This window comes from Struthio camelus, chromosome 3, assembly GCF_040807025.1.
Source record: "Struthio camelus isolate bStrCam1 chromosome 3, bStrCam1.hap1, whole genome shotgun sequence".
Lineage (NCBI taxonomy): Eukaryota > Metazoa > Chordata > Aves > Struthioniformes > Struthionidae > Struthio > Struthio camelus.
In genome coordinates, this window is record NC_090944.1 from 32380292 (window position 1) to 32400889 (window position 20598).

At 35.3% G+C, this 20598-nt stretch overlaps 1 protein-coding gene across 2 annotated transcripts in view; it reads right to left on the bottom strand.

Annotated features, from left to right (window-relative positions):
• CSMD1 (CUB and Sushi multiple domains 1) overlaps positions 1 to 20598 on the bottom strand; it is a 1260625-nt gene that overhangs the window by 167045 nt on the left and 1072982 nt on the right. For both annotated transcript variants that reach the window (XM_068937332.1, XM_068937331.1), the window contains exons 38-41: positions 11598 to 11716; positions 7367 to 7436; positions 5214 to 5330; positions 162 to 371 (exon numbers count right to left, since the gene is read on the bottom strand). In XM_068937332.1, coding sequence (XP_068793433.1) covers positions 162 to 371; positions 5214 to 5330; positions 7367 to 7436; positions 11598 to 11716 — 516 coding nt within the window. The remainder of the gene's footprint in view (positions 1 to 161; positions 372 to 5213; positions 5331 to 7366; positions 7437 to 11597; positions 11717 to 20598) is intronic.

Below are 20598 nucleotides of genomic sequence, written 5' to 3' on the forward strand. Positions count from 1 at the left end.
ATTAAATAATCTTCACAGTTAAAAGTTTTAATCTGTGAAGGGAATGAAAAGGGGCTGCATAAAAGCTAAATGGCATATGTCTAAAGTATTTTGGTGTTATCTTACAAATTTTTATTCTGTCATTTTGAACCAGAAAGTTTATTGTGCTAGTTCTTGCTTACCTTGGTACATTAGTTTAAATCCTTGCCTATTTTCTGAATGATCACTGTAAAAATGGATGAGTGTTTCATGAGTAGTGCTTAGTAACGGTGATGGGAGTTCCATTCCACTAAACTGGCCAATCATAGAGCTGGTGTGGTAAGGCCCATTCTGAATTTCAAGGAAGTCATGATTTGCTTCAGTAGAGAAATTCAGAAACTGAATATGTGCACCTGCAGCAATAAGAAAGAAAGAAGAATTAAAAACAGAGTTTTCATAACCCATATTGCTTAATGCTACAGCATGCAAATACAAAAAGTAATATCATAACTGTTATTGGCACTACATATTTACTGCGGTCACCATTCAAAATGTATTGCTTAAATTACAAAAATGGCAGCTAAGTTTTTTAAGCTTCTAATTTTTAGGTGTCCAATAAATATCATCACTACACATAGAGGTACCAACGAAAGGAATTCACAAAACTCAGCAATCTGATATTAGTCCTCCTAAACCAGCTGGCATAAACACTCAGGAGAGAGGGAGGTCACAAATCATGCTGTGTCACAGCATGGTCAGGCTGCTGCCAAAAGAGCAATACTGTTGGTGGGCCAGGCCTCTCATAGCTCCCAGCACCCAGGAATGTTCCTAACAGAGCAACCTGCAGCCTTTCTGAGGCAGTTTACCTACTTAGTTCCAGCTGTCTACTTTACCTGGTCAGTTTCTCCTGGTCAAATACATGTATATGCCTCCCCTTCCCTCCAATTTGAGCCAGTGGGTCTTTAGGGCCATTCTACTCTGTACAGAGTTCTACAAAATGTGATGAGCTTCAGACTGAAAACAGGTATGTATTCTGGATTGTTTAGCATAAATCATCACCAGAAATCAGATGACTGAACCAAGCTTTTTTTGCAAAATACCAGAGAGAGAAAGAGAGAGACTCCCAAACTGCTAACAGTTGGAAATTCAAGGATCATCCCATGGAAAGCAAGAGCTGTTTTTAAATCCTGACTCTGCTTAATGTGGACTTTGGTCCTGGAGTTCAGACTTCTCAAATTATGTCCATATATAATGGACATAATTAAAAGAGGGACGGGGAAGAATCCATGGTCCCAAAGCCAAGCAGCATCAAGTAAGTTGCAACCACACAGCTCAGGCCTAACCTTACTCTGGTAAACTGTCAAGAACTAGCTGGAACTTAACAAAATAGATTCACTGAAAAAGTTAACCACTGGAGTGATATGAAACATTCAGTGCCTTAACTTGCTCCCTGACATTGCTATTTAGCAGTATTGGCATATTCTTCATTCCAGAAGAATACCTTATAGATTAATCATCAAGGTAAGTCAATCACTCGCTCTTGCTCCATTGCTCCTTTTGGTCATCTCTGTGGTTTGACATCTAATCATTTATACAAAGTGGAAAATTTTCTACAGGGGAAACCAAATCAATTATCTAATAAATAGGTGTTTAGACCACTTGTAAAAATGTGGGATATTTAGCTCTAGTATCTTCTCTGACCTAGGCAAGTAGGAGATATGAAAACAAGTATTTCAGCTCCTGTTTAAGAAAACAAATCCCAAAGCTATCAATAGACAGACATAAACAGAGCACATCAAAGTCTCATTATCAGCTGTCACTTGATGGTGTCTCATCTAGTTAGTGTGAGTTGAGTGAGGTCACTAATTTTGGAATCCTCTTGGGATTTAAGAAGATGTAGGCCACTGAGCATCTTGGAAATACCTGGACTTCAGTATCAGCATTTTGGGATTCCCACCAGAACCTGGATGGCAGCAGTATGGGAATTTTAAGGATCTGAGCAGCCACTAAATGTTATACTTGAGTTCCTCAAGTGACAATCAAATGTTCAATTTGTCATATGTACATGGGCCTAAAATCCATATTTAGGTGTTCTGATATAGTCTTTGATGAGCCACAGAATACCTTTAAAATTGAATCATTCTTATTTTGTTACTGAAAAAAAAATTATATGCCTAGTTATAAGTATCTAATAAAGAAAAACTGTATTTTAAAAATAAAAAGTAGATTTACCAGTAGCCTTTAAAAATTTTAACTGTCTAAACCACATTGTAAACACAAACATAAATACATTTTGTTTTTAAAGGCTTTTCAAAGAGATTAATTCCAATTAGAAGAGATTCTGCATGTATCACTCAGACCTTAACTCTGAGCTTATACTACTTACAATTGTAAATTTGATACACCAATTAAAAGTTTCCATACTAAATCATTACATAAATACAATTGTACAGAATAAAACTCATAGCTAAAGGAAATAAATTATCATCTAGTCAAACTATAATTGCACTACTTCCTCCTGCAATCTCAGATAAATTTCTTCTTTCACTTGGAAATAATCTAAATTACGGGAATTTCAAGCTAAGCTAATTTTCTTTCACAAATGTTAATCAATTAACAGGTACCTGGAATCATTGTAAAATCACCACAATTCATATTCTAGAAGATACACTTTGCATCTATTTAAAATATTTGGATTTTCAATAGAATCTTCTTTCAGGTGATCAGTGTTTTTTTTTTTTTTTTTTTTTTTTTTTTTTTTGCATAATGAAGACAGCCCTGTATTTTGGGAGATATTTAAGCCACACACTTTTATTGTTGAACTTTGCTTAAGCACACCTGTGTGCTTGCACTAAGTCAATGAAAGCATGGACTTCACTCAGTTATAAAGCTTTAATAAATATCAGAACAATGGATGGGGATAAAGGAATCGTTACTAAGAGATGAAGTCACTGTGAGGCTAATTATTTCACTGGAACTTAATCAGTCATTACATGTGCACAAGTGTTGTCTTTCTCAATTTTTGTACGCAGCACTAAACACTCATTCAGTACCACACTGAAAGCCTTCCAAGTAGTTTCCTGCAGCACTATTCAATTCTGGAAACCTTTTATATGTGTTTCAAGGATTTAATGTATTTATTTTGAAAGGATGGATGTCAAATACATAACTCCTAGGTGGACAAGTTCATACCCATATAATTAATATAGTATTCAAGATATTGCAGTGAAAGTTCTCTGTGGGACACCATATAGATTAAACCTGGTATAAAGAAGCTAAAACTATCCATAGATTATTTGACAGAGACCTCAGCAAAAAGAGATTTCTATAGTAACTTAAAGGCAAAAGAGTCCTTTTCTAGTATTCTTGAAACCAATACTAGATCAATGGTATGAAGAACTTTTACCAGTTAAATCCCTTGCCAAGCAGAACTATAATCTTTTCTAGTTACGGGATTACTGCTTCTGGGAGGGGTTCTGAGAAACGAGAGGGATAGTAATAGGATACAAAAACCTTCTCCATAATTAATCCATGAGACATTGTCAACATGGAAAAGCTTAAGGAAGAGGAACGACTCTGAAAAAGAGAAAGGACTGTTTTGAAAGATAGTCTTGTAATAACATAATTAGGATGGAATGGCTCCAGAACAGTTCCTTATCATTTATATTTTCTGCAAATGTGGCTTTAGAATGCCAAAATTTGCCAAGGATGTCCTACCTATGGTTTGCTAAAACTATGCCTAGTAGATCAGTTTTACAAGGTACAAACTGATAAAGTGTGCTATGTTAGCAGTTATTTTTGAATGGCACCTGCTCCAAACAGGATTTTTGTTGAAGTGTTTTTATCATTCATTTTTCTCCATCTTGCTATAGTTTTCAGTACACCTAAGATCTCCTCATATATTACAGAACATGTTTTTCTTGCATAAAACTAAACCTTTCAAAGGATGTTTGCCTAGTAAGTCTGATTTACAATCAACAATAACACATTTGCAATTAGAAACTATGTTCATATATGCAGGTGCCTACAAGGTTGTAAATCATTGTGCACATTTTTTTATCCTCTTGCTCCCAAGTCTCTATACCAACTTGTCTGCTTCACTTTCAGACTCTGAATTCTTTCAGGCATTTTTTGTAAGTCTGTAGAAAGCACAGAACAATGGAATCTGATCAAAGTTTCTGACTAAAATCTTGGCAATCTGAAAGATGCTATCATTTCTGTACTTGTTTTCTCTCAATTTGGCTATGATCTATTGTAGCAGGTCCTATGAAAACTGTTGGAATGAAAATCTGTACTAAAAAGATTAGCCAACCAGATCTAAACCAATTTATATCATCTGATGATCTGCCCTTGGTTTGCTTTTCGGGGACATACTTCAACTACTCTTCAGAATTCTAAGTAGTAGTATGGTATGCAACAGAATATCCTAGTCTACCAATTAACTTAGTGTAATATATTTGCTGTAAGTAGTACCTCTTACTACATAAATCCCTTTTATGAAGGCAAATGGAAGGCACAAAAAAAAAATCAGTTCTGGAGAAGAGTACAGTAAATTGAATAATAAGCTTTTAAAATTAATTGTCTTATTTGAGCACTAACATTGAATTCACGGCATATAGCATTATTTTTCAGAGTAAAAAATCTCATTTCCCTTTTATTTCTGATGGTAGAAGTGATGTATATGGTGTTATACAGACCACTTATTACCCTTGATTACCTTCTCAATTTAATTATCATTTATTCTTTGAAGTTATTGCTGCAGGGTGATAGCTGTAATGCAAACCTAAAATGTATCTAAGTTGTCAGATGTTATCTGGGATTTAGAATGAAGTTTTAGAATGTTTTTAACTGAACTCATAGTGCTAGAAATGAGGCATTGCCTATTTTCATAGAATATAAAGAATACTGTTAAAAAGTCATTTGGGGGACCATGAAAGGATATTAAACAGAAGAAATCTAAATAAATTTTAAGTTACATTGTCTATTTCATCTGATACATCTTCATGTAGCAGACTTTAATTGCTTTGAAATCAGTTTCGGAGACAGGCTGAGTTTTACAAATAATATTTTGTTTTGCCAAATGTAAATTTTTAAATTACCAACTATTTTCAACTCAAAAGACAGAACATAATGATCTAAGGCGTAAAAGGTACATTTCACTGGGTAAAATCTGCTTCATACTGGAAACTATATATTCTTACATATTTAAATCTGTTAACTAAAAATACTTGCTCTCCAAATGCAAGTTTACTTACCATATCCAATAGGCAATAAAATTTTCCATGTACAATCTAAGTTACTAGGGTAATTTCCAGGAAAACCTGGGCTCAGGATCACACCACCCATGTTTGTCAGAGTTCCACCACATTTAGCTATTAAAAATAAAAGAAAGAGAGTACTGAATTTAATAATAGTGATACTTAATATTTGGTATATGACTAATTCAAACTTACACTCCATGCCATCCCTCTGATTCTCGGTGAAATTTATCACAGTAAAGACATTAATTATGAAGGCAAAAAGTACAACTGAATTCCATTTACAGAAGAAAGCTTACTGCATGTAAGCTTTATAGTCACTGTGATTTTACTGTAAAGGTGTAGCTGGGCTAGTCTAGCCTAGTCTACACATAGACTAGGCTATCCATTGTCTCAAGATGGCAGCTATGGTTGAAAAAAATGTCTGAGGCTATGTTCAGATAGGTTTCAAATCTGGAGTAACAGATCTGGGATTAAACTGAATTATGACATTGATCCATGATCAACTAGCTAATATAGCTAAACTTATGTGTAAGAATTACTCAGGGAAAAAAAGAAGGTTCTTCCTTTAATTCACAAAGAGGACTGACTAGCTCCATAACAGAAGTATTATTTGCCTACAAACTGTGTATTCTTTTCTTTAGGAAATTCATATGTTTGGAGAATGAAAAGTCTTTTGCATCATTTAGGATGACATATAAAAACTAACCTAAAAAATATGTGAAACAACTTGTAAAGAAATGGCTGGGTTTACACTCTTGGTCAGGATGATAATATGAAGGAAGACGAACATCAAAAATCCAATTTAGAAATTGTAATTTACATTTATTATTTGATGAATCATTATCTTTGGATTTATGAAGCTACATGACAGGTGCTACAGTGATGTTGGATTTGGTAGCAGGAACTGTGATAACTGTACTGGAAAACTGAAAATAATCTATTGGTTAGACTGTATGTGAAATTGAATCAACGGGAGGAAAAATTCCAGTAGAAAGCTGAGAAAGAGATCCCAAACCTCTCAGATATCTCTACTTCTCAGAAGTCTCAAATATCTGTAGATCTCTATGAGGTTAAATACATTATTTAGTGAAAATAACAGATGCCTGTTTGAATTTCTAGAAAAATCAACATGGTAAGGGGGGGAAAATCTTATTGGGGATATTTTTTACATTCAGGACAGTATAATTCCATGAGCTAAAAAGAAAAAAAAAAAAAACAGTACCAATCAATACATTGTCTGCAATTAGGAATTATATTTAATATATAAAGTAAAGCATGAGATTAAAAAAAAAAAAGAAGAACCTTCTTGAACACTTTCTAGTCTTAACGTTCCATTTCTACAATTGATTTGAAGGAACTGCCCTGTCTTCATGTTAAGTAGAAGTGACTGCTTGTGGGGAAGTTAAAAATACAAAATAATATGTAGGCCTAACTATGCCAAAGAAACTTTCAAAACCATTTCACATTAATATTGCTGGATATATTCCCAAACTTTTCGATTCCTCTTAACTTCCATGTGAAGTTAAAAGGACAGCTTTTGCTGATCAAATATTAAAGTTAAAAGCATTCACTGAAAAGTGTGTTTCAAAGTTGAAATGACAAGACCTTACGACGGGCCTGTCCTCTCTCCCTCTATTCCTTCTTTTTTCTTGAAATAAGCTTGTGAAAAGACACCAGAAGTTTGACTCTCTAAATCTCTATTTAATCAAGAAACAATACACTAGAACAAGATTATTATCTACATAACAAGATTATTATCTACATAGGGAAAATTCAGATCTGCTGGGTAAGGTCTCTGTGTGCTCAGAGACCACAGGAGTGAAAAGGAGGAGTGAGTTCTTTTTAGTTTTGCTTTTCAGTTCAGCGCCTTTAATGCCCTTCTCAGATGAAAAGCTCTAGGTAAACATCCAGGTTTTCTCCTCACTTTCTTCTCACTTTCACTTCTTTTTTTAATAGCATATGCACTATATATATAATAAACAATACAAGATGTTTTAAGTCTTCCATATTTTATAGATACATATGGAAGCTCAGAAAAGTTTTGAATAAATCAAATTTAATTGAAGGAGCAATAGGCATAACAAAGCCAGGAGCTTCTTCTGACTGCTGTTCAGAACAACATACTGAAAACAAATAAGTATTCGTACCAATGCACAGAGGAGATGGATAGTTCCAGCGTCGAACTGTTCCTGGCATACAAGAAATATGAGAACGTCCCTGTTTGAAAAAGGCAAAATATTATATTACAGATACTTTTATGGGAGTTTCCAGGAAAGCAGAGCCAAGAACCTCCCAGATCATCATATCTGTCTTTTCCTGTCTTAAGCAACGGCACTGTAATTAGCTTCATGAACTTGTTAAACTCTATTTTCAAATACTTCAGCTTTTGTGATCTTATTTTTCTGTTGGGTAAAGCTTCTAGAACACTCTTCCTTTGATAACTTGAAAACATCTTCAGATTTTCAGACCAAATGTAAGTGCAGTCACAAGAGAAAGGCAGCTTAGTACATGCATTCAAATGGTCAAATTGGCTGACTCTGTTTCGGTTCAGGTTTCCTGGTCCACAGCTAAACATACTAGTTCCCTTTCCAATTGCAAGCTGGAATGAATCAGCCATTGCTCTCAATGAGGAGCACAGACACAGACAGAAATTTATCCTACATCTGCTAGGTACATAGAATATGAATGTTGACCATGCCAGGACAGTCATCCACAGTTACCAGCAGGCCTTGAACTCTCACGTGCCCTCCTAGCATGACCCACTGCATACAGACAACATCTTGGCAGCCTGCTATAAAAGTACAAGTACTCTTTATTTAGCTACCACGTTTAATTTGTTATGCATGTCTTTAAAAAGAAGGAAACAGCAGAAGAACCATGTGTCAGTTGGAAGAGACAAATGACATGGCTGTAACCTGCAAAGCCTGTTCCCAGGTACTTCAGGGTGGCTGCCCTGGATCAACTATGAGATGCTGCCAGCTCTGCTTGCACCCATGACAGCTCAAACTGAAAACTTTAGAGTAGCACAAATGAAAGTCTTTTTGTCAATTCTCACTTCTGAGGAACTCTGTTTATGCATTCTGTTGCTGGAATCCAAAGGTCAATAAGTTAGCAGGAGTGGAAAAGAGTCTGATACAAAGATTGAGATACGGGACTGAGAGTAAGCTTTACTTCCTGTTTTAATTATTTGGAAGCATGAACTTGTGCAAGTCATTTAACATCTCTTGCTTATTTGTATCAAATGTATTAGGAAACCCATTTGTACTAAGGTAGTACAGTTTATACATATAGCATGAAGAATTATTTAAGCATTAGTTATTCAAAGCAATCCAATTCTCAGAAAAAAAGACAGACTATGTAAACTATATTAAAGGAGAATCTGTTTGATGAAATTGCTGGCATACGATTTGCTATGGTCACAAAAAATAATGACACTATCTTGAATAAAGAATGCATAGAATTGTATGGAATTGTATGGAATAAAACTATTTTAAATAATCATTTACTTCAATTTATTTGGACTATCACCTTCTGAAAGACAAACTGAAGGAGTCTGAAAAAATGATTTGACAGGAAAAATCAATTTTCATTAAAATTTAAGAATTTTCTTACAAAAATACTCAAAATTGACAATTTAGCAATTCAACAAAATATTAATTTTGAAAAACAGGTTTTTTAATTTAAAGGGAAAATGTGCACTAAAGTGTCATCTCAGTCACTTTAAAAAAGGATGAGATTTTGAATAATTCACTTAGTGCAATATTCCCTCTTCTTGTCTATTCTGTCTTCCTAGTCTTCTATGATTATATGTCCCTGATGTGAAAGGAGAGGAGGAGAGAGGTGAGAGCCATAATTTGACTACCAGAATGAGGGAAAAAAAGGCCTATACAAAATCTTTTAAAAGATAAAATGAAATTATTCCTCTGGTTTCAAGCCTCTTCCCAACAAGAGCATACTTTGATTTCCGTCATTGAAAGTCCCCTCCTGGGGGGAGACACTTAATCCTACAGTTCGTAATTACCTTTTTATGCATTTGCAGGTAGTGGTTTAAGCTCTTAAGTTAGGTTTTCTGGTAAATCACAAATATAAACTAATCCACACTGGATTATTATTGCTAGCTGTGAACATGTTTTCAAAAAGCTGAAGGTAAATTCACAGGTAGAGTGAAAAAAAAAAGAAAAGAAAAGAAAAAAAAAACCTCAACTAGATCTGCAAAGATATGGTGGTCTATACCTGTTAAATAGCAGACATACTAATCCTTTCACCATAGCGTGCAAATGTATAAAAATACCTAAAGAACTCCACACAGCTTCTCTACAAATATTCAAAAGACAAATCTTTCTCAAAGAAGCTAAAAAGAGGTTACTTTTGACTTGGTCCAATGACTCTTCAAATTAGCTTATATTTATTGTTGAATAATCAAATTTATAATATGATTACTTCTAGATAGATTCTGCATTGAAATATAATGTCCTTTAATCCTATGGGTAGACATTAATAATAATAAACTTAGCTGAATGCATATAAAAAAAGGATGATAAGAACATATTAACTATGTCTGTGCTAGTAGCAGTGCCTGGGCCTGTTCTCTAGCATATAGGCCAAAAGCACATTCTTTTGTATATGCACCTTCTTTTTTTGTTTTGTTTTGTTTTTCTAAATTCATCTCCAAAATAGGGTGTCCCTATCCAAACTGTCTATTAGAAATGGTCTCTGGCTTTTGATAATTAGTGATACTTCACCTGCAACTAAAGTATGCCATTCTGACAAACTAATAGTACTGATGAGGAAATTTCAGTGCCCATGCCTTCACCTTGGCTTTGTTGATATCGATGTATCTGTAGAGCATGGCATCATATACTTAGTTCGAGGCTACTTTGAAAAGGAAAAAAGGTGGTTCACTAGACTTCTTTAAATGCAAGTCAGAACCTATTTGGGAGTTAGACTTTAATGATAGACAGTCCTTTCAAAATACTGTATAATAAAAATCTGTCACAAAAGCTTGTAAGCCACTTATTTTTCTGACTGGTATTACTGCTGCCTACAAAGGATACTGTAATGGAAAGATAAAAAAGGGAAAATAGAGTCAGTAAAGACCAAAAGGTAAAATTTTTAAACTATACTATTTTCCTAAAGATATTAATTTCTCCTTTGCTGGAAAGTGAAAAAACTTATGTATTTGATATATGAACCAGTAGCTGGCTTGCAGGCAGTCCTTAAACCATTAAATGATGTGCTCAGGATGGGCACAATAAGCTTTGTTGTACCTAAGTCTTGAATCTTTTCCAATTAGACAAAGTCTTTTCTGCCATGGGTATGGAATTCTTTGCACTTCTGATAGGCTCACGCTACAGGTGTAAAGAACATTTATTAGGTTAAGGACTTGACCCTATATCTGTTACATGTGGCTGGTTGGTAATTCCATAGAGAGACTTTTCAGGTACAGATGTTTCTACAGCCAGCCTAGAGCTATAATGACTATTTTCATTCCTGCCTCATTTTTAGGAGAATGATAAGGAACATTGAGACCACATAATAAATCCATATATGCTGAGGGAGTACTGAATCAGAAAATGTCAGATAGGGAGGCCTATAGATTACACTTTTCTGGAGCAGAGGTTCTGACATTTTCCTTTCTCTGATACAGTGGTATGCTTTTACAGAATACTGAATGGGACTATTACTACCCTGAAGATTCTGAACTCAGATTTGTTTAATGCATCCCACCAGTGGTGGAATATATATAAATGAACTAAGGGAATTAATAAGAGAAGAAAAAATCCTTCAGTCTTAGTTTAAATAGTGCTATGAAAGATTCAAAACAACAGTTCAAAAACTAAACTGAATTAGTGTGTGAACAGTGAACTTCACCAATCCATGGATTAATTTGTAATCTTTATTTCCTTCAAATACTTTTAAAAGTAGATTTAACATGAATAAAATTTGCATTAGAAACTAAATTCTGCAATTTATGAGCAGAATGAAAATTCCCATGACATATTTCTACCACTATGGTTAAAATTCCAGCTAGAGGAAACACATCCAAAAACTGGGAAAACAGAGCACAGTTTCAATGAGCATAAATCATTTTCTACAGAAAACATTATAACCACGCTATTTCCTTGTCCATTTTAATGCTTATTACTACTCAGTGGTATGTTACTTTGAGACAAGATATGCCAGCCCAGATTTACTGAAGGCCAGACGTGCTACACACATTCATAACTTTATAATGCTGGAGTACTCACATGGATTCTATTTAAATCATCTCTATATCCATATCTGAGACTCTCATTACAATAGGTTTTGGGGGGTTTAATTGCCAATTTGTTGCAGTTATTCTACAATATAAACTTTAAAGAAAAAAGAAAGAAATACCTGTAATGTATATCCTGGCTCACACTGAAATGACAACACATCATTCACCATATATCTATCTCCTGATTTGATCCCATTGCTAGGAATTACAGGTTCTGGACAGGCAGCAAGGCCTACAGCTGAGGAAAGTAAACACAAAGATTGAAAAAGCATAGATAAGTGAACAACAGTTCTTCGTTGGTATTCTCTACTCTAATAAACTGTTTCCACAGCACCTTCATTAACAGACTATTAATTAAAAATATATTTCAACATTATTAAACTGAAATTATGTTTAAAGCACAGAAGTTTTCAGAACTGCCCTGCATAATACAAATGGTATGATTTAAATCAAGGATTATAAACTGTGACTGTACCAATTACTATGTCATGTTGCTATGACATTTACTATGTCATTTTATAGTCTTCAACCAGCATTGTAATTCTAGTACATTAGGTTTTTGTTTTGGTTTTTGTTTTTTTTTTTTCTGGTGAGGGAAAGAGTGAGAGAAAGAGAGAATAGACTTTATGCATGTTCTCTCTTTTGAACAACAAAAGAGCAGAACTAGTGAGGCTAGGGCATAGAAGCTTTTGCATCAACAGCTGGAGGCTGAGGTTATTCCTTATGTTTAGACAACTCGGTCTTATTGGTTATAAATAAGCTCAAACATCTAGTGCATCTATAGCCATCAAAACTTAATATTCTGAATTTGCACTAAATCCTTGCACAGGTATGACAGGTCAGTCTCTACTCTTAAATATTTTTAAGCCAGGCATTAACAAACAGAGGCTTAGTTTTACAAAGCCTCTCTCCATGACTGGTAATCAAAATCTCAGATGCGTTCTCCCAAATTTGGCAACCTGAACTATCAGCTTCTGAAGATTGCCAACTGCATGTAACTAATTAGAGAAAATTACTACTGGAACTTTAATGTGTAACTGATCTGCTATATTTTTATTACAATGCAAACACCTGAAGAAAATGGAAATTACTTTTAGAATGTGTGAAGATAGATCTTTAGAACTTACTAGCGCAACAATCTGTGAAAAAATAGAGAACAATAATGTTTTCCTGGCTGTAATACTGTATGTCCTTTACTTCACTTGTATGAAAAAAAAAAAAAAAATGCTACAGCTCTCATTGTTTTCTTATGATATCTAACCCTTCTGATGACAGTAAATGCGACTCAGAAGAGTGTTTAGGACAGAAGTTACATGATATTTGGCTTTACTCTGATATCTGACATTTTCAAGTCTGTTGTTCCAGATGGTTCATCATGAAATAGTATCTGATGTTATCCACTGAGACCCAACTCTTTCTATGGAAATATAATTTTCTTTCAGAAAATGCTGTTTACAGATTTTGATACAGACAAGGTTCTAACTTCATGTCCTAATCATCCGTGTATGTCTTTTCATCACTCTGATATGTAAATGCCTTACTAATCTTAATTAGCTTTTATACTTTCATCTGAAATTGTGACTGTTGAGCCATTTTTTTGTTTCCTGGAAATTTGCTCTATAATTGTGTACTTTCTATCTCCTATGCTCTTGAGTTCTACTACATTTCATTTCTTTCAGGAATGAACAGTGCTAATGGCAAGCTACTCTAACACTGAGTGACAGAGGTACCAAGCAAGTTGAAGGTAAGTCTTTATAACAACTGCTATAAGAACTATTAAACCAAACATTTTCTATCGGTATACACAGAACGATACAATAATTGCATGCTACAGGATCTCCCTGGGCAGTTCCTTTTGTATTGAAATGAACAGTTTAGGAAAATACCTACTTTCACTTTAAAGATTTCCAGCAATTTCTACCACAGAATCTACCAATTTTAATATTCTACCAATATCAGCAACTTTCAAGTGATGCTATGGTGACTTCATGCGGCTACTAGGGACTTCATGTGGCCATTATGTGGAACTATGTGGAATTCCATTATGTGGAATATGTATTATTCCAAATAAAGATGAGAGCAAAACATCTTTAACTTGGTTACCATAGTTCTGTTTTAGCTGAATTTTCCTAGTATCATTCCTTTGGTCAGCCACTCTGTCTTCCAAAATGCCATAAATGTATTCATGTCTGGAAAAGATTCTTTAGTTTTGTAGGTGCAAAATAGCTGTGATCTACATCCATACAAACTGCCTCTTTGCTCCATTATAAAGCGAAGGAGAACATCTTATTTCAATAATTACTACAGTGTATAGACTATTGTTTGCTACTTTGAGAATCCCGTATTCAGACACAACTTGAGTGAATCAAACATTATGTTCATGAGTTTCTTTACCCTTCTCACTCTTGAATAGAGAATAATAAAAAGATTAAAAAGATCTGCTCCAGAGTCACCTTTATTAAATATAGAAGCACCTAACAAAGAAAATGCAATTAAATTGCTTACAGATATCAATGTACTTGCTGAATTCTGTGAATATAAATTTGAGTTTCACTTCCTGATTTCAAGAAGTTTGCACTGGAGAACTCAGCATTCTTGAGTGTTGAGGGCTACAGGCAGGCAGTCTTAAATCTGTTTCAGCAAAATTACTCTTACAGATTTTACTGAGTTGCAGAAACAGGTTTATAACAGTGACTGTATGGCAATACTAATACTGTGCTTGTAATAGCATAGCTCTTTCTGTCATTAGTTAAATAGCATAGAGAATTTAAATGGACTATGATCTAAAGTAAACATTCAAAGTCATTTTATGTGCAACTGTTGATTACAGTATTACACTACGTATTTTATCCTTAGCATATTCCAATAACTTGATACAAATCTTTTCCTTATATTAGTTCCTTATCCTTTGTATTGTCACTTCTTCTTTTGTCTTCTTATATAACTTCTGAAATAAAATATTCAATTAGAATATCACTAAGTAGTGTGCAAACCTCACTTATAATTGACTTCATTGGATATGCATGGTATTAAAAAGCAATATTACTTCTCCAAAAGCCAAGAGCAAGTTGGAAACAGTCAAATATTATTCACAGTCCTCATCTCCTTCATTCCAACCATTGTATTACACTAGCTTATAAATTTACTTTTGAATTGATGAACAAAATAAGTATATCTAAAAGTGAGATTTTATTGCTTCAGCAAAACAGTATTTACTTGGTACAATAAAAATTGCAATTTAATTTTAATTTATCATAAAGTTCAGGAAAAAAACAATAGATGTTGATGCTATTAAAAAAATCACTTTTTTTTTCCAAACTGAGATAATTTTTAAACATTTTAGTTAGAACTGGTCCAAAAATCCTAAGAATGCTTGAGAGAAAAGAAATTTAAATTCCAGTGTCTGGGGAAAAACTAAAGAACTTAAAGATCCACAGACTCTGAAATGCATCAAATTAGATTGTATGTGTACAGTCAGTAATAAAGGGAAAACATGTTAAATGTCAAGTCCAAGCAATCAAAAAAGGACAGGGTTTGCTTAGTGCACGCTCTTCAGAGTTCAGCTTCTGCTCTGCAGTACAACAGAGAAACACATCAATGTCAAGAATGATAACCCTCTCCCTGACCTTCTTCCACTTAACTGTCTGATAAATACTTTCTTGGCCTCCACTGCGGCATAAGACAAACATGTCTCACTTGTATAATTATATACATGCTTACAATTACCTCACATTCTGTCCAGACATCACTGCCATTGCTGGCAGGAAGAAAATTCTTGCTGGCATATCTGACAATGTGAATGCCCATTAATGTCCATTTCAGAAAGCTGCAAACTGAGCAGTACAAGAATTTCTTGACAGTTTGACCAAAAGTCATCAGGCTCTCTTTTTTTGACTTCATCCCTCTCACCCATGTGTGACTAACTGGAACATATTGTTCTTTATTACATTACAAACATCAAACTGGAGTGAACTGTTCTCTCCATTTTGACGAGGGTGTATATCAAAACCCAAGCTGACCCTTCCAAGACTGAACGCTTCAAACCCCAACCTGGAAAATGAATCTACCTTAATGGATTATTGCAAAAGGGGTCAGATTCATGTTAACAGCTAGAAAGTTGCATAGATTTACTGACAGCATCAGGATCCGCTAAATTAAAAATGGCACATATATGATTCATACCTACTTTAATACAGGGAAAAAGAGACGATTACTGCACTGAAGATCTGCATTACAGACCTTATTATAAAAAATATCTTAATCTGGACCTACAAAAAAATAAGGTATTATTTAGAAGAATACCTTCCTTTCTTCTCTGCTATGCTGATTGATTTTTATCTTTACATTTATTTGAAAACTTTATGATGGAGATGTACTACAAAAAATAGTTACTGTTCTCTAGGCCTCTTACCAGTGAATCCATTATTTCTACTCCTGAGAACTTTTTGCACTTGAAAATATATGAAAGAGAAGCTTCAGAAAAGGAGAGAGTAATTAAAATTTAGCTTATGTTCTCAAACATATTACACTGCTATAACTGCAAAATTCTTTAAAGGAATGACACTGAATTGTGCTATATACCTTAATTCAAGGTAATAAGGCCTGATGACTTCTAAAAATGTTGATTACATAAAACATGATTTTTACCGAAATAATGTAATTGTAAGAACAATATTTGGATATATTCACACTTAGATCTTCATGGCCCAAACATACCTGTCTCTATGCTCATTATAGACTCAGTTCTTACTAAAACAAAGCTGACCGTATGAGTAAACACTCATTGTTTCCAGGCATTGATCCTTTTGGATATTTTTTTCTATGACAAAGAAAATATTGAAACTACTATTGAATTAATGAGATTTTAAAACTAAACTTGAAACTTCAGTGCTACAAATGCAGTTGAATTAAGTAGAAAAGTTTCTAACTCATACTGTTTGAATAGCTATTTCCTATATTCATTAAGATTAAAAGCAATTCAGTTAGATTTTAGGAATGTTTATTCTTCCTACTGACACAAATGCAGCAAAGCACATTTTGACTGGACTTAGTGGTTGTGAAAGTAATTGTTATTTATTTTACCACATTTTAGAGGAAAAAAATGCATGTGAAAGATCAATTTAAATGATTAATTTCTGTCTTTCCTAAAGTTATCTGTTACTTATTTTTACTATTTTGTTTTTCGTCATAGGTTCCTGAAACCAGTTTAACACCTACAGCACTTCTGAAATAACAAGAAACAATGCCACACAGTGGTTCTCTATAATACTTACATTTAAGTTATGAACAGAATAAAATTTTTCTAAGGCATTGACCAATTATTTCCCTTAATTTGAGTGAGTTCATGTATCTGAATTCTGTAAAAAAGCCCAACCCTAAATCATCAATTTGATTCTAACATATAAATTAGTATTAGAAGACTTCTTTCACCATCTATTAACCTGTTTACTATATTGTTTGGTGAGCATATTTTATATAAACAAATTGAATTTTTAAATGTGGTTTGGCCAGGGGATTACGTAGTATATCCAAAGAGGAAATTTTTTATCACTGCCCAAACTACACACTGCAAGTTTAAAGTTAACATACAAGACTTTTTTTGCCATTTGTGTTACGGCAGCACACGAAAACACCAGTCAGCATTATGCTCCTTTATAAAAGATGTTGAACCAACATACAGAAATGAAAGTGACTACCAGAAAGGAAAAGATTGCTTATCCTGGACTACCAACTCATGCCTATGTTCTTGATGCCTGTCACACAAACATCCCAAGCTAAATGGCTAAGTTACCTCTGCTATGACCACTAGAACCTATGATCTAAAAGTTTAAATTTCTACAGCATGAGGAAAGAACTGAACTGAGGCCTATTATACCACAGCTGAATGTTACAGCCACAAAACACTATTTAGAAGTACTATGAATCTAGCCTTCATTTTCTTTTGTTTCTCTCGCAAGTAATGGATGCTAAAACACAGTATTTCATGTTGAATGATTTTTTCCCAGGCACCAAACACGTTTGTGTTTTCTTTGCTAAGATAATCCTTCCACAAAATCAATTAAATTACAAGTGCATTTTTGTTCCAAACTTTAGTTTGACTTCTGAACCAAAGAAATCTATTTATTTAACCAATCCTGCTCCAAACTGTAAGTGAATCAACTATTACGGACTTAAGAATTCATAATCAAACACTAACAATACCTACACCTTGTTACACTGAAATGCGCTTCCTTCTATGCCCCTTTCTTGATCTAAAATTATAAAATATAAATATAAAAATAGAACCTTTTTGTTATATAAAAATAGAACTTTTTTGTTGTGGGAATTTGCTGTTTCTGTATTCACAGTCACAGACATACTACACCCCTGCTAGCCTGCAAAGATCGTATGGCCACAAGAGAAAGCAAATTATTCTTTCCTGCTAGTGCCAACAGAATAGTTAACTAAACTTTGAATGCTGAAACTTGCTTCCTTTACCTATAATGAGTTATATTTCTAAAAAACTCTGGCATTGAAATATTGGCACTAGTTAAATCTAGGGATGTTTTAACAGAGCACAGTTTTAGGACTGGCAATTAGGAGACAAACAAAAGCCTAAACCCAGCTGACTTTCATGATCACAAAAACCTTTTAGTTGTTAACAGAATATATTTTTTCAGGAGTCACAGAAATAATAAAACTGATAAAATAAAAGATAAAAAAATTGAACTTCAAAACATTCATTGCACTGTAACTTCTCAGAATAAACACGTACTCCTTTAAACTTCGTATAGAACTGCACTTTCACTGCAAGGTAGGTCCTGTGGGGCTAATACATGGTTTCAAACAAAGATTTGGCTTTTACAGCCACAAGACCCTCTTTGTGAACCAATGCCTACAGGATCTAACTAATGAAGTAAGGCAAAAGTAACTTTTCCAACATGTTGACCAACTGTGGAGGAGGGCTTTGCACCGGGAACGACAGGGGAGGAAGATTACAAGTCTCAATTAATTGAGGAAAAGCAGTGTGTGGAAAAGCAAGGGTGTGCTTTTCTGGTGTGGAAAGTAAAGGGTGCCCAGTGGTGAGAAGAGATGTCAGGAAATGTAAAACAGGATGAAAGGACACTTGTCTCAAGTGTATGTAAACAAATACACCCAGTCTGGGAGTTAAGAAGGATGAACTCAAGCTCCATGTGCATTCACAGAATGGCAAAATAACTGGAATAACTGAGATGTGGTGGGGCAGCTCACATGATGGGAGTGCTGTGGTGGACAGATGATGTAAGCTTTTTAGCAAAGACAGCTAGGAAACTTGGCAGAAGGGGTAGCTTTCTATGTGAAGGGGCAGGTAAAAAGTGTAGTACTCCTGTATGGGATGGATGACAGGTTGGCTCTAACATCCTGAGAGCTAGTGGGTCAGGATCAGAGAAGAGGCCAGTGAGGGTGACATTGTGATGGGAAGGTGTTACAGACCACCCCATCAGGCAGAGGAAGTGGACAAAATCCTTTCTAAATAAGTGGAGGAAATCTCTGTATCACAGATCCTGCTTCTTATTTGGGACTTTAACATCCCTGACATCAGCTGGAAGGACAACACAGGTGGACACAAGCAATCCAGGAGATTTCTGGAGTATGTCAGGGATAACTTCTTGGTGCAGGTACTGGATGGGACAGCCAGGATGATGCACAAACAAACCAGCTGGGGATGTGATAATGGCAGCCTTGGCCAAGCATGAAATAGTGGAGTTAAAGATCCTGTGAGTTGAGAGGAAGGCAAATATCTGAGTACGGACCCTGGATTTTAGGTGCAGAATTTACGTTATTTGGGGAAGTGGTAGGAGGGATCTCATGGGATGCAACTCAGAAGAGCAAAGGAGCTCAGGAAAACTGACAGGTCTTTAAGTATAGCATGCTTAAAACAAACAGAAGAACATTTCATCCTGATACTGAAGAAAACAAGTAGATGTACTAGGAGACTGGATGGCTAAGCATGGCACGCATTGCTGAGCTCGAGTTAAAAAATGCAGTATACAGGAGGTGAAAGCAAGGACAACTTACTAAGAAGTAATTTTAGAAATATTGCCCAACCAGGCAGGTCTCAACTCTAGTTGAGGCCTGCAAGGGACATCAAGGGCAGCATGAGCTGATATCACTGTATTATTAGTAAAAGGCTGACAAGGAAAATGTAGGCTCATTGCTGCAAGGGGAATGTGATTTGGTGACAGCGGACACAGGTAAGGCTGAGGTGCTCAAAAGTTTCTTTGCTTCAGTACTCACAAACAAGGCCTCCCCCAGGTTTCTGTGCACAGTGGTAGCGGTAAAGGTAGAGGACTACCAACAGTGCATGAGGATCAAGTCTAGCACTACTTAAGAGGGCTTGATCAATACAAGTGCATAGAACCAGACAGGCTGCATCCAAAGGTGCTGAGAGAGCTGGCTGATGTCATCAGAAGGCTGCTCTCAAACAATTCAGAAAGGGGAGATCAGGGGAGGTCCCTGATGACTGGACAAAAGCAGATATGGCACCCATCTTCAGAAAAAAGTGACTGGGAACAGCCAGCATGAATTTACCACAGGTAAATCATGCCTGATCAATCTGATTTCCTTCTGTGATAAAATAACTAGATTTGTGGACAAGTGGAAAGCAGCGGATGTAATTTAGCCCTACATGAAAAACACTTTTGACACTGTTTCTCACAATATTCCTGTAGCTAAGTTTGGACTTTATAGTCTGGAATAGGCGGACAAGTAGATAAGGTAAAAAACTCATCAGATGGTCAGATTCAGAGGGTAGTAGTGGTTAATGGTTCATACTCTACCCGGAGGCCAGTAACTAGTGGAGGGCTGTAGAGGTCTGTCCTGAGACTTGTCCTGTTCAACATGTTTATCAATGAGGAGGCACTGGAGTGCACTCTCATCAAGTTTGCAGATAACATCAAACCGGGGTGGGGGATGCAGGGAAGTGAATACATACCATGGCAGGGCTGCCATTCAGTAGGTGCAGAAAGGGCTTACAGGAATCTGGTCAAATTCAACAAAGACAAGGGCAAAGTCCTGCACCTGGGACAGAAGAACCCCTTGCAACAATGCAGGCTTAGGATTGACTGGCTGAGGAGCAGCTCTGCTGAGCAGGTCCTGGAG